At 41.8% G+C, this 15596-nt stretch overlaps 1 protein-coding gene across 1 annotated transcript in view; it reads left to right on the top strand.

Moving 5' to 3' along the window:
* The first annotated feature begins 6629 nt into the window (after positions 1-6629).
* MTAP (methylthioadenosine phosphorylase) overlaps positions 6630-15596 on the top strand; it is a 37992-nt gene continuing 29025 nt past the window's right edge. Inside the window, exons 1-2 of the mRNA XM_039880706.1 lie at positions 6630-6760; positions 15110-15196. Coding sequence (XP_039736640.1) covers positions 6728-6760; positions 15110-15196 — 120 coding nt within the window. The 5' untranslated portion in view covers positions 6630-6727. The remainder of the gene's footprint in view (positions 6761-15109; positions 15197-15596) is intronic.

Raw genomic sequence — 15596 nt, 5'->3', positions numbered from 1 at the left:
AAAGAGCTAAATAAACTTAACAGGAGTATGTTCCTTTTGGATCAAGATTTGTGTCTGTTTTAACATAATTCTAGCAATTATTGTCAGATGGTCTAGAATAAATTTTGCATCTGGTACAAATCTCTGGGAAGGCTTATGAAACTCTCAGCAACACCACGCATCCTTTCTCTTACTTCTGCTTCTGTAGGCCAGCAAGAGATATTTTCACAGTTTGATCAGAAGCTGCCTCTGTGATTGCCAATACTCCATACCTACTCTTCAATCCAGCCACTTGGAACATATAGCAATATCACAGAGGTGCCATGAAGTATATCTGCATGAAATACTATTCCCTGGCTTAAAACTTGGCACTTACCTCTCATTCCTCCTCCCTCCATTTTTTACCTAGGTGACTAGGAGCCATCTTTCAGGACCCTAATCACATAACAGCTCCTCTGAGAAAGTTTTTTCTGAACCTTCCAAAGCTACCAATCTGATTCAAATTCTCTTCTTCAATTTTCCCTTGGCATTTTATAAATATATTTTCCAGTGCTCTGTGTGAAATGGTTAATTATTAATAAGCCCCTCTATGATCTCAATGTTCTTCCATATCACCCTTTTCTACCTCCTTGCCTTTACTGAAACCTGGTCACCATGTCCCTCCACAGCTTTCTGGTGGGGAGGTTGATATATCTCCCTCACGTGCCATAGACTGTGGTGAAGTGGGGCATTCTCCTGGTTCCTCACTGCCAATTCCAAAGGATTTGCTTCCATGACCTTTATAAAATTATGACTATTGTGAGGTCTCTACCATTTTCGTGGCATTTCTGATCATCTTTGTAGCTTTGATTTGCCAGCCCCTGCAGCAATTGAAACCTGGCCACCATTGTCCTCTTACCCCAAGCCCTGTTATAGTCCCAGGAGATGCAGTATGAATTCAGACAACACACACATGCACGCATGCACAGTTTCTACCTTATCTCATTATCTGATTCAGTAGTTCGTTTTCCTGTATCTTGCCATAACCTGGGGTTACTATTCTTCTAAAACTTTGAGCTTCAATATTTCCCTCCAGGACCTTCCCTCCTTCCATCTTTCACACCCCTTCACCCATCGCTGCTCTTAGATTTTTTGAGACTTCCAGTTCCTTGATCCTTCACTTTCACCAATCACTCACCTCCTTCCTCGCTTCTTTGTTCCCTGTAAAGCAGGACACCCATGGTTGATAATATGAACTCGCCTTCCCAACACCTTCATTCCTTGAGCCCCTATCTAATTAGTCAATAGGAGCCTATCAGGGAAAACTGTGAAGGGGTTCAGAACAGGCCTCCCCAAGATGTGCTGCTCTGGCATGTGGGCTATTTTGAGCTGAAGGAAATAGAGACCCTGTGGGCTCAAGAGAAACTTCTGCCCCTAACTTAACTACCCAGAAAATTTAAATTAGGGGCCTGACCCATAATAAGAGTTATTACCAGATATAACTTTTTATGATCTGTCTATATGGAAGGGCAAACATCTACTGAATATCTGCTCTTCTTATCAATCTATGAATTATCTCTTCCCCTCTAACTCCCCAGGCCTCTTATGACATTCCTTAGCTCATGATGTCATATATGTCTTATTTTACCTTTCTGTCTCTGAACCTTTCAAGTATATGGGTGTCTCTGACTCTGTCATGTATATGGGGTTCCCATACATGCATGTAATTAAATTTGATTATTTTCTCTTGTTAACATGTCTCATGTGGATTTATTAGACAAGCTGAAATAGCTAAAAGGGTAGAACATTTCTTCCTTTCCCCTTGTAAATGGGTACCATTTCAAATTCGTGGTCCCTAATCTGACACAGTCCCACAACCATGCCAAAAATTTTCCATCTATCCTTAAACCCATTATGCAACACCCACCTCGCACTTAATTTAAAAAAAAAAAATAGACCATCAAGAATGATCTTCTGTAGGTTCACAACACCTACTTTTAAATTTATCTAGAGCCCCCATTCTTATCTCCTTTCTTCCAGACTCATGTCTCTGTCCTCTGATATGGGACTATGCCCCCCATCAGTACTTCTCATGCCATTCCTCCAGGATTCTCTGTGATCTTGCCCCATTAGCCATCCCTCTCTATTAGTCTCTTCCAGTCTTTTCTGTGTGAACTTCTACCCTGCTACTTGCAAATATATTTAAAACTCTCCCATCATTAAATGGAAGGGGGGGGGGACACATTGACTTTTCCTATTCTTTTCTTATCATGTTGCAATGTCTCCTCCTTTTTCACCCAAACTTCATGAAGGAGGTATCTGCTATCTGTTTTCCTCACCTCTAGACTGTTCCTTGTGCTCTTCAATGTGGCCAGAATTTCTGCTCTTCGTGAAATAATCAATGTGAGCATTTTGTTTTTATGTTTAATATTCTGGAGTCGAGGGCTCTGTGTGTATAAAGAAGTGATTACAAGTTATTTGGTTTTTAAATTAACACTCAATTTATTAAGGTCACAAAATCAAAAACAAACCTTACTTAAGTTTTTGTTCAACTTACAAATTTTGCTACTCTATTTCTGAATTAGGCATGATTAGAAATAGCATCACTTTTTTCTTTTAGTTATTGGATTAATATTTTTATATTGAACAGAATAATTTCCCCCAGTCTTCTTTTGTAATTATATTCAATTAAACATTTTAAGCATTTAAAATTTTTTAACATTTTTTTTTTCATTTTTATCTATTTCAAATTCCTGACAGGACAAATTTACAATACCTAAAGCAAAATGTTTCCAAGAACTCAAATTTTTTTGAAATAGAATTATTTATATACTTATGGGAAGATTTATATTACTCAGAAATATAACAAATAATTTTTTACCCACAGCTTACTATTGTCAGGCCAGAAATGAATGCAAAGACTTCAATAACAATAGCTGCTTTTATGCCCAGATATTTTTTAACTCTATATATCCATCCCATCAGTTAAACTATTACTTTTATACCAGGAATAGTTGCAAGAAACATTGAACTATCTCTTAATTTATAACTAGCTAATTACAAAGGCTCATATGGCCTTCTTAAGGTATTTTTTTTGACAATGTTCTACTATATCCAGAGAGGCTGCTTACTAATAGAACTTTCAGCTTTTCCCCTAAGCTTCCAATGCCATAATCTAATCCAACAAAATAGTGGCCAAAAAGTCCCTTCTTGTTGTATCTGTGATATAGTGTTGTAATAAGATCTGAGTAACACAGAATTGGGGATCTGCAAGGATATTCTCAGGTTGTTTATAATTTTTGTTTTGACTCAAATTTCTACGAGGTGGTGGGGATTTATGTGAGTTGTTTCAGCCATGACAACTTAACAGCTTTAACATGCCTAGATAAGGAGGGGATACCAACCAGCTTGGATCTATTTTGTAGCACCCATCTATCTTTGACACCCTCAGGAACAGAGATGGGACCATTCAGTGGGAATGCTGGTATGGTTGGCTGAGATGATACTTTTCATGCATTTGTGTGAATATTTCCTCTTGAATAATTGATGATCCTGGAATGATTTGGAGAAGTCTTCAAAATTAGCATGTAATTTAGTCATGTTTAAAGACATATATTATTGCAGGTGTTCCCCTCAACGGAACTGTGGGACACTGAAGAACCACTGCCAAAGATCTGGTATGGACAGCTATTGGCAACACCATCTCAGTACCCTGTTGGCTAGGTGCTAGAACTTGGTGAGGTATATAAGAGGGATTATAAGAAAAAAGAAGAAGCTATTGAACTAGCCATACCATTTCATAGTTAGAATTGTTATAAGGTGGCCTAGGTACTTCTTTATAATATCCTTTAGAAAAACAAGGGTACAGGTAAACAAAGAGAATTTATAAGGCAAGAACAGAAGGATAGGGTAGGATGCTACTTTCATAGACTTTTGAGACACCTACTCTCTACTGAAGACTCCTCATACCAATCCAAAAGGGAAAACACTATTAGAAATGTTGCCTTCTTTTCATTCTAGAGATTAAGAAAAAAATTATCCCAAACTTGGAAATAAGCCCAAAAGATTTCTGTCTGTCTTTTCGAAGACACATTAAAGCATTGTCCAACAAGTCTACCCAAGGGTCATCTGCTTCTGGAAGGAAAGTGGCCAACAATGGCCCATGCCCTCAGTCAAAACAGCTCTCCACCTGTTTTTACATAGCTTCAAACTAAGAATGGTTTTTATAATCTTAAGTGATTGGGGGGAAATATAAAGAAGAAAAATATTTTGCACTTGTGAAAAGTATGTGAAATTTGAATTTTAGTGTCCATAAAGTCATATTGGAATACAGCCATGCTAATTCAATTAGATATTGTCTATATTTTCAAGCTTTACACATGTCTTGATTTTTTGCTTCTTAGTAGGCAATGTTTGCTGACCCCTGACCTAAGGCCTGTAATTTTGTTTTATTGTTTCCTATTGACAAGGATTCAGGCTGTGTTAGTTAGGCTGTTTGTTGCAATTCCCTCACCCCCCCACCCACCCACTGCCCCACTACCCTACCCCACCACCACCATGCAATTAAAGATGCAAAAAGTATCTGTTCATAGAAAAGATAACCCAAAGGTTACTGTTTTATTGCCTTTAAAACATAAATCACTTTGCATCTAATTTTTCTCTCATTCTAGCATTCTTTTCTGCTGTTTCAGCATTTTAAACCTCACTTTGAATATGCTTTGCCATTCTGTTGGTTCCTTTACTAATGAGTTAAATACATCTCTGACAATATATACAGGCTGACTATGTATTTGTTTGAATATTGTTTTTAACTTCTGAAAACTTATTTTGACATTTTTCTAAAATGGATTACTTTATTCAGAAAACCCTGTAGTAGCTATTGTGAGTTCAATTTACCTATAGTTGGCTAGTCCCATGCATCTTAGTATTTATATGCTTTTTTCTCATAATACACGATAAAAACAGAGTCCCCTTGAGAGGTAGGTCTTATCTTGAACTACGTGTCTCATACAAAAAGAACAAAATAGTGCCTGATGATTCGCTGGTGGGTAGGTGCTTGGTTTCTTAGAAGAGGTTAGAAAATTGCTTACATTTTATCTAGAAATGCTATTACCCCTCCCCCACCCAAGAAACAGCTTGTGAACTACACCACTCAAAAAACAGACTAGATTTGGGCCAGCTTTCCCTTTATAGACATCACATGCTCGAGAGCAAATGCTTGAGTCCTGACCTGCGAGTTATAGTAGGCAAGTCCAGATGTCCAGTTTATCCCCTTCCAAGTTCCCAACTCCTTCTCTGTCTAGGAGTCTTTAATGCTTACAGGATCTAATTTGTTTACAGGGTCTAAATTTGGGAAGAGAGGCAGTGCTGAGTAGAAAGTGGACTTGCTGATTACATTGTCAAGATACTATAATTATGTAGCAGCCGTAAAACCCAGGTATCTGTGTCCCTGCAGTCGTCCCCCACCCCCATAATGGGCTTCTGCTCCCCAATAGAGCGATAAGCACAGAGGTTCCTAGAAAACTGCATCCCTGAAGGATTTCAGACTCCTGCCCTTTCAAAGGAGCACCCCGATCCATTTTTTTGCCACTTCATTTTATAACTTAAAAGATATAGTTTTATAACTTCAATAGAAGAAAGAAAACTTGACATTGTAGACCTAAAGCAAATAATAATGAAAGAGTGAAAGCCTTTCCTGTTTAAGTAATAGGTTGTATGGGCAGCGTCTGCACAGTGATATTTTGAACGAAATGATACTTGTGTCCCATTTTAGTGTTTTGCTGCTGTAAAGAAACGGAAAAGTATATATTTCCACAGCCATCCTCCCACCCCAAGTAATTTGCAACATTTCTGTGTCTCAGAATATTACAGCCAGTATTTTGTTTAGAAAAACTTAATCCGCCAAGGGAGATTAAATTGGATTATCCCTGTAGAGAAGGCAGGAGGATTTTGAGAGTAAGGCATTATCCCAGTGAAAGGGGAAGAGAGAGAGGGAAAGAGAGAGAGGAAGAGAGAGAGAGAGAGAGAGAGAGAGAGAGTGAGGTCGTAGTGTGTGTGTGTGTGTGTGTGCGTGTGTGCGTGTGTGTGTAATCGGAGGTGCCAGCCAGTGTGAAATGATGAGGACAAGCGTCTGGATTCTGAATCTAGATGTAATGCACACTGGCTGGGGCGAGGAGTGTTTAAAGACGGTCCTGGCCCTGATGAATCAGGCTGGGTGGGCATTAGGCAGTGTCTCATCCTCTTAAAAGCCTTCCCACAAACTAAAGATGAGTAAACCACAGTTTGTTCCCTCTAGGTGACGATTCTCCCTCCCGCGAGAACTTCTGGAACGCAGACGAGCCTGATTTTACAGATGAGGCCGCGGACGCAAGGCAGAGCAGGGAGTGCTGCTTTCCTTGTAGGATTCTTGTTAAAGTTAAAGGAGCTGATTAAAGTGCGGAGCACTTTATGGTCTGAAACCAGACAAACGCTCAGTAAACGGTCTTCATTATTATCATTATCTTGAACCCGTTAGTTATAACTGGGGGTGGAGGGACAAACCCCTCACAGAGAACCGGAAAGCTCTGCAAAAGAGGCGGGACGCGAGGACCTCATACTGAGGAAGGGGGTGGCGGGGGAGAGCCCACACTAGCTGTCAATCCAGCTCTCCCGGGGAGGAAGAGGCGGAGCCAGAGCCTCCCGACAGTCCCCGCTGCTCTGCTCCGCGCTTTAACCCGCTGGGCTTCTCGGCCCCGCGTGTCTGTCCCCGCAGCATCGTCCTGCCGGAGAAATGGTCCCAGGTGCCAGCCCCACGGCCGTGAAGGTGAGATTAGCCATTCCGGCAGCTGCGATCCGCGCTACCGGGTGCTCTCTCGTTCCCGCTCCGGGGACCGCGCCTCGGGGCGGTGCGCGCTGCCTGTGCGCCCCTGCGGCGGCTGGAAGGGTCTAGGGCACTGCACCCCGGGCGGGTTAGACCAAAGGCGGTGAGCGGGGTTAGAGGGAACGCTTGCAAACCTGCACTTTCCACCTTTGGTCTTTGCTCCCTGCCCGCACCGTGCAGGACGTGGGCAAGACCTTTGGGGAGGGGCAGAGGGACAGTGGGCCAGAGCCCCGCCGGCGCCCCAACCTTTCCCGGACACCACCCCTTTCCGCGGCGATGCGTCCGGCTGCGGCTAGCGGTGTATCTGCAGCTGGCAGTCTCCTCGTGTCCTGTTGGACTCAGGCTTCCGCCCTGACTCTGCTCACTGCCCGCGGCCCACGTGGGAGAACTGCGTGCTTACTCTTTCACAAAGCTTCCGGCGTTTGTTTTTTCCTTCCAAACCTAGGCCTACAGTGAAGTTTTCCCCTGAGGCTTTTTTTTTTTTTTTTTTGCACTTCTGCAATAAAGTGCAGAGCGACTCCCTGTTTGGAGGCCCTTACCTTTAAACTGCTTTGTTTGCAACCTTAAAAGTTAGAGATCAGTTTCCTTTTGCCCTCGGACTTCAGAGACCATTGTGGGGTAGGATCTTTACCCTGAGGAGGGCATGAGTTCTGAAGGCTGTGCAACGAGCTTCCCTGTGGCTTTTAAACACTTCTTTCCTTGTTGGTGTCCGGGGAGAGGGTGCAGAATTACAGTGCTTACGGAAGAATTGTTGATGAAACTTGAGATCTCTTCTCAGCTGTTTATCATTGGCTAAGAAGTCAGTTAACTTGTTTGACTTTAGAAATTTTGGCGGATAGGATAAGGAGACTTGCCTCCTTCTCCGAGTAGCTCTTGGTTCCTTGCTTTGTGTTCACTTCTCCGGGGGAGAAAGCACATCTCTACAGTCAGTGCGTTATCAGCCAGAGTGATTAGTTTATTAGGCCCTTGCAGCTCTTAATGAGACAGTCATGAAAGGGAGTGGAGTGGGGAGTGTTCCAGTCACACTTATGAAACTCCATTTGCCATTTTGGAAAGAATCTTGCATTCAAAAATATTTTTAGAATGCTATTCTCTTACCAGTCACGGAGAACAAGGCAGAAATTTTTCTGAAGCTCATGTGCAAAGTAAGGGAGTTCCATAGGTTCCCATCTATAAATTGGAGATTTTACTGGAGGGTTTGCTGGGGCATTTAGAATTGCATTGTCTACCTGGCACATGGTTGAAACTTATTAAATAGTACTGCTTATACGTGTGAGAGCTGAGGTTAATTTTGAATATCTTTTCTCCAACAATGAAATTATGATAGGGATCATTAGGCCATGGCTTTCAGTGAGCAAGCAGGAAACTATCACCTTTTCCTTACAGGAATTTATTTAAAGTGATATTAAAAATAGAGAGATGGTATTTAAAAGTCTCATTTTAATCTGGTTCATCATCCTCCCTGCAACACAGTTTCTCTGTAAAATCAGTGCAGTGTATTTCAGTGAAGAATGGGCACTGTGATTAGAGCCCTGATGTAAATATTGAATGATGTATATTTTTAGTCTTGGCGAGCTGCTGAATATAAAATTAAGAAGTACAAGTAGTGCTAGGCCTGCCTGCTGCTTTCTGTCTTTGAAGTTAGAAAGGTAACACCTTTGCTGTGGAGAATCCATGATGCCAACAGCAAATTCCACAGACTGCTGTGGAAACATCCTATACAGAAAATGCAAGGTGCTAGTGTCTGGAGCAAAGTAGGCTAATAAAAACCTTATCCTATCCTAAGATTATGGAATGTAGAGCAGGAACAAACGTTCCTGAAGACCAGATAGCCACGCAAACACCTTTCTGTGGACATAAAGCTGAGGCCCAGAAAGGTCAACTGAGGTGTCCAGCATTACACAGTTTTCCCTAGATAGTGATACAGTTGGGCCTATAGCTTGGCATGCCACCAACGAGATGTCATGAGGCATTTCTGAATCTGACATGTGACCTCTGTGCCCCGATTTATTGTATAAGTAAAGAGATTATGCAGCCTTAAGGAAGAGTGAATGTGGACTGAGTAAATAAAGCAGGTGGCCTCCCTGGATGCTCTCCCACTGGATGCTCTCCCAAAGTACTAACAACAGCCATTTTCTGGGAAGACCTCCAGCATCAGCTATGGCAGGTGCTACGCTTGACCACGCAGAAGGCTAAATGGGTCTTTGGCATCCAGGAAGGGCATTCTCGAGGCTTCCTCCAACAGGCTGGGGCTCTCCCTGGCAGCTTCCTAGCTTTGCTCTGGGGGATCAAAAATAAGTAAGTCTTGTTAATCATGGTTGATTTGGTTATGGCTGTGACACGGAGGGGATATGGGCCAATTGTGGGTGGGTAGTACCATCAACAGAATGATGTTAAGGGGGATGGGTAAGTCATGGAGTCTAGACTGTGGAGAATGGGCCTCTTAAGCTCTCCTCTTGGCTCTCTGAGTGTGGCTGGCAAAGGCTTTCAGATCAGAAGTCCTCAAGTGATCCTCAGAAACTGGAGGACAACCCACAGGCTCCAACTAGAAATGACCAATGAGCCTTCATTTTTTTGCCTAGGGACACAATGGCATTTTGAGCAGGACAGTCCCTCCTTTTGTGGGACTTTTCTGAGTATTGCAAGACATACAGTGCATCCTTGGCTCCTCCCTACAAAATACCAGTAGCACTCCTGCCAATCATTGTGGCTACCAGAAATGTTCTTATGGGTTCTAGACATTCCCAGGAGAGCCAGTTCACACTTGGTTGAGGGACTCTGGGCTAAATCCCAGAGATAGACTACCTGGCTTGGAGATACAAGAGCAACCAGGTTTGTGTCCTGACCAGCAGCGAAAAACCGGGAGATAAGGAGCTTTTTTTGTTGTTGCTTTGAGGAAGTTTATTTTTATTTTGTTTGTTTTTGCTGCAACTGGGAGGGTGTACAGAAACTGACAGACATTAACGTATTATTTCATTTGATTCTCGTAATTGTACAGATTAAGGGAAAATCTTATCTTATACAGGCCTGCCTCAGATATTGTGGGTTTGGTCCCACACCACTGCAGTAGAGTTGTAATCTTTTTGTTGGTGGAGTGTTTTCCCTTCAATTTGTAAAAACAAAACAAAACCCAGTATCTGAAGTGCAGTAAAGCGAAACACAATAAAATGAAGTACGCCTACAGGTACACGTGCAGAAGCAGGTGTATCATAAATCTCTGTGTGCATTGGACCTTAGATCCTTAACTGATTATAATCTTGTTATTTCTGTGCCTTGGAAGCATCCAAAGCTGTGATTCTCAAAACAGGATACATCTGCACCCACCTGGGAATTTGTTAGAAATGCACATTCTTGGGCCCTGCCTCAGTCCCACTGAATTTGAAACGCTAGCGAGTGGGGATCAGCAATCTGGTTTTAGAGAAGCCTCAGTCTATTCAGATGTCCGCTAACTTGTGACAATCACTGACCAAGAGAGCTTTGAAAAGGCTGGTAACCTGCATTTTAACAAGCTCTTCAGGTGATTCTTAGTATACTAGTTTCCTGTGGCTCCTGTAATAATCACCACAAACTGGATGGCTTAAAACAATACACATGTATTCTCTTACAGTTCTGGAGGTCAAAAGTCCAGAATGAGTCCTATGGGGCTAAAATCAAGGTGTCAGTTGGGCAGAGCAGATCCTCTTGGAGCATCTAAGGAGAAATGTTTCCTTGCCTTCTCCAGGTTCTAGAGGTCACAGGCATTCCTTGGCTCACAGCCTGAATCACATTGCCTTTTCTCCCTCTGCTTCTGTTGTTAGGTCTTCCTCATTCGATAATCTTATAAAGATCCTTGTGATTACATTTAGAGCCCGCCCAGATAATCCGGGACAATCTTGCCATTCTAAAATTCTTAGTCACATAAAGTAACAGTCAGAGGTTCTGAGAATTAGGAGGAAGACAGGATCTCTTTCAGGGGCCATTATTCAGCCTATGACATTCAGCTAGCCCAGATTTTAGAATTTCATGATCTAGGTCCTAGAGAGGGGTGCTCAATTCTGGCTGCACATTAGAACCACCTAAGGAGCTTTAAGAAAACAAACTGCCTTGCCCTGTTCATCAGAACCTCTGGACTCTGGGCTTTGGTATTGAAAGCTCCTTGGATGAGTCTAGGGTCCAGCAGCTGACCCAGTAGGCATACTGAGAAGGATCCTGCTGCTCTTCAAGTGCAGGAGAGCTTTAGAGAATAGAAGCTTTGAGGAAAATCTTCAAAAAATAATTGACCATTTTAGGAGGTAAACTGTATCTTCAAGAGGTGTCTGCCCATTAGAATATTATCTTGACTTTACAAGGGGAGGTTGGTTAAGTAAAAACCATGGATGTTCTAAGCCCTCAGTTATTTCTGACCAAAATGCAGTGTTACTTAATTTATTTGCTAAGTACCACAGACTGGGTGGCTTAAGCAGCAGAAGTTTCCTCACATTTCTGGAGGCTAAAAGTTAAAAATGAAGATGTCAGCGGGGTCAGTTTCATCTGAAGCCTCGCTCCTTGGCTGGCGGATCACCATCGTTTTTCTGTATCTTTACATGGTCTTCCTTCTGTATGTCTGTGTCCTAGTCACTTTTAAGGTCACCAGTCATAATGGATTCCGTCCCCCCGCCCCCGCAAAAAAAGACCTCATTTACAAAGACCCTATTTCCAAAAACAGTCACATTCTGAGGTATTGGGGGTTAGGATATCATCCAGATTTGGGAGACACAGTTGCTCCCATAACTGTCACCCATAAGGGTGGCTTACGAACAGGGTATCTTGTCAGAGGTGAAGCCTCCAGCTATATTCATGGGCCAAGAACAGACCCATGCACGTTTTGAACAGGCCTCCCAGACTTAGATGTTTAACCACACTCTCCCCACCCTGGGATTTTGCAAAGATCTGGGAGTTGGGCCCAGAAAAGAGGACATTTCTGTGTTCTGTGCTTGCCAAGCTTGTCAGTGGCGACCAGAGCTGAAGGACTGAAATGCTCAGGTCAGGGACTGTGCCAGCTCGAGCTCTGGCTCTTACCTCATCATGAGCTCGGAGCACTCAGAGGCAGCTCATCTCCTTGGCAGGAGCTAGTCTCAACTATTCGGGCTTCTGGTGTTTTGAGAACACCATCATAGCATTCTAGGCGTGCTTGGTTTCTTAAGGTAATGTGTCTAGGCCTCAGGGGTGATGAGTGGTTCTTGAAACCAAGCAGGGTATGAAATATCCTGGGTCTAGGTACCAGAGGAACTGGAGGATAGGGATTAGTTTGAGCCCATTCACCATTGCTGGAAGTAACCATTCTGTAATTCAACATTTAGATGAAATGTTCACAGTATCAAACTCTTTTTAAGGAGATTGACTTGGTGGTCTGTCAGTGGAAGAGTATGCGATGAACCACCAGTTGTTAAAATCTAGCAATGACCTTGATTGGCCATGGATCCCTATTCAAAACTTTATCTTGTATAATGAAGTCCTGGCTGGGTAGAATTTGCCCAGGAATGCCATCTCAGTGCTTGAACATATTTCCTAGGCAACCTTGGCAACCTGCACTGACGGCTGACGCTACTGGCCCAGAAGGCCCAGTAGAGTCTTGTCATTGCTTCCTGAGTATGGACGAGGTCACTGATGGAGAGCCCCCTGCCCCTCAGAAGTGGCTCACTTAGACACTCTTAGAAACAGAGTCACTGTTTCTGTGCTTGCTCTGTGACCTTGGTCCAAAATTCAACCTTTCTGAGCATCAGTTTTCTCATAACATGGAGTCAGGAAAACTTTTCTAATAAGATAAGTATGATAGATAGTTCTTGAACATGAAAAGCCTGGACTCCTATTCCAACTTTGCTCCTTAAGATTTGCTCATGGACAAAGTTCTTAATTTTTATGTTTTCTTTTTTATCTTTTGTAAAGTGGGTATAATACCATAGGGCCTTATCTTGTAGAATAGTTGTGAAGGTCAAATGCAGTAAGGCCGCCAAAGCAGATAGCATAGTGCCTGTGACATGTAAGAGCTCAGACAGTTACTTTATTACTAAGGCTGGTACTGAGTTGACTGTTGAATTTAGAGGCTCTAGAAAGACTACAGAATTAGGCCATCTGTGCTTGAGTTTCAGTCTTACTGGTACTTTGCTTTGGAGTCAGCAGGTGGCGACATTGCCACATCCTGGCACTGCTGGCCTCCATCTGCAGCCTCTAGAAAATGGTTAGAAATTCAGTTTCTTCGTGTGGCACTACTCAGTTGCTACACTTGTCCTGTATACCTTGCAAGGTATGGGTTTCCATAAACAACTAGAGCCAGTTGGATGACTGGATGGCCTCTCCTGCAGATAATTCCCGTGCCAGAGACTCCGTCCTGGCCTTTTAGGTTCACAGTAGTAGCTCTTGCTTTCATGCCCAGTACTACATGTTCCTTGCTGCGGGCTGTAACCAGCTACCTAATGCAGGGTCATCATGCAGCCAGGGTGGTGTGGACTAGAACGTGGGGCTTCTGAGGCACTGAACTTCAAGGTCACTGAAGTTCAAGTTCAGCAGGACCTCGAATTAGCATTTCTTATCCACTGCTGCAATGTTGAGCTAAACTAAGAGTGCGGTTCCAAAACAAAGTTAGGTTTGTTTTGTATATATGAGTCTGAGTCCAGTCTTGAATCCGGATGTGAGATGCTATGGCCTGGTGAACATCTAGAAACAGCCAAGTCAACATGGTAATAAATTGGGAGGGGGGAGAGGGAGGGAAGATTGTTTCATCAATGGATGAGCAAGCTGAGAGTAATTTTTGAGTCAGCATTTCAGTTCTGTGATCCAGGGTGATGATATGGGCCAGACAGTTTATCAGCCACCTCTTGTTTGTAGTGTTTCGGAGTACTTGAAGGATAAAATAGAGAAGCCAGCCAAAGGAGGCGTTAGGATTGCATTAAACAGTATGATTTTTTAAAAAAATTTCTATTGAACTGGCATGATTTAAATGTGCTAACTTGAGTGACCATTTCTGTTGATTTGAAAACTGTAATATTGGTTAGTCTTTATGATGTTAAATTGTAAAAAGGCCGGAGAGAAATGGATTGGTGTAGTAGAGTACTTAACCTGCTGGGTTTCCAGAATGTGCCACAAGGTGGCGCCAAAAACTAGCTTAGCCCCTTGAGGAAGTTGTGGGGACACTTAAGAGTTCCAAATTATGTAACAGGCAGGTCTTTGGTAAAAGCTCAAAATTACCCTTATTTCCTGTCTTGTTGACTTTTTTCTAGGAAACTGAAGGCCAGAGAGGTAACCATTTTCCCACATATCAATATAAATCAACATGTTAATCTGATCTGAAAATTATTCAGCTGTTCAGTTAATTCTTTGGAGTTTTTCTCAAATAGCTACTTTCTTGCATTTAGTGGAAATTTTACTAAAATGACATGAGATTTAAAGCTTTTCATTGGGAAAAAAATGCTCAGGTCACTTTCCATTAGATTTCTTAGTAAAGTGTCATCTGTTGCTGATAATTTAAATACTATTTATCCCTTAGGAAGTATCAGCCCGGGGAAGCCTTCCTAACAATTTCAGATATTCAATTTTTAACTAACAGATTAGTCTTGTTCTCATTTGTGTTTATTAGTCATTAAATTAGATTAAGTCTAGATGATAGGTCCAGGTTTTTTTTTTTATCTCTGTTTAATCCCTGAAGACAAGGAATGTTAAGTTATTCCTACCTTTGAATTGCTTATTTATATTTACACACATATGAATGACATTCGGATTTCATAAACTTAACATTAGACTAACTTTTCATGCTATTCCAGATTCCTCTATCTGTGATCCCTTACAGCTCTGTAATTTTAGTGGCACAGGAAAGAAAATCTCTCGTTTCATTATCAAATGGAGTAATGATGATAAATCATTACAAAAGGGCTGTACAGAATATTTCTATCCCATTTAGTAGAGAATTTGAAATTGGTTAGAAAATACTTTCTACAGCCACATTTGCTTATTTTTAGGTTTGGTTTTCTACTTAAGCTAATAAAAGTAACTTCATGTGCTAATTTGTTATTCAAATTGTCCGCAATAAAGGTGATATCATCCAAAAAGGTGACTCACACTTTGGTTGTTTCTGGACTATAGAGGTCTTCAAATGTTTGTTGAATGTTTGTTTTTCAGTAATTTTAGGTTTTTAAAAATAATTAGGGTATAGCAGGAATGGAGAAGAGCATATGAGTAAACAAATTTGCTTAAAATAATGACTTCATTTTTAATGAAAACTGATCAAATATGTTTTTTTTTGGTTTTTTGGTTTTTTTGTTTTTTTATTGTCTCTCTTAGATTGGAATAATTGGTGGAACAGGCCTGGATGATCCAGAAATCTTAGAAGGAAGAACCGAAAAATATGTGGATACTCCATTTGGCAAGGTGAATGCCTAGTTAATGGAGACACAATAGCCTTTACTTTTCTCCTTGCTGGCTTGATTTTTAAGTTAAATTTTTTTTTTTTTAATTGCTTTTGTCTTGACAGCCCAGGGCTGCCTGCCCCAGGCTGATAAAGAGCAGGAGTCCTATCATTGGTTTCTATCAGCTGAGACAGTGTCCCTAAGGATGCCTTGGACTTTATTGTATTGAAAATATGATTTCGGGGCATGTGCAAATTACTTCTCAATTTCTAATCCTAGAAGCCAGATACTCATTTCGAAGCTGTACTCTTCAGGTTCTACATTTAAATCAGCTTCTAATTTGGGGCAGATAGGTCATACCACCCCAATTTAGGCGCTAAACTGTAAGAGGAAACATCATACAAAGTAAGCCCTGTCCCAAA

The sequence above is a fragment of the Pteropus medius genome, unplaced genomic scaffold (genome assembly GCF_902729225.1).
Source record: "Pteropus medius unplaced genomic scaffold, Ma_sr-lr_union100, whole genome shotgun sequence".
Taxonomy (NCBI): Eukaryota; Metazoa; Chordata; class Mammalia; order Chiroptera; family Pteropodidae; genus Pteropus; species Pteropus medius.
Note: the sequence above shows the minus strand (reverse complement) of the source record. Positions and strands in the feature narration are given on the sequence as shown.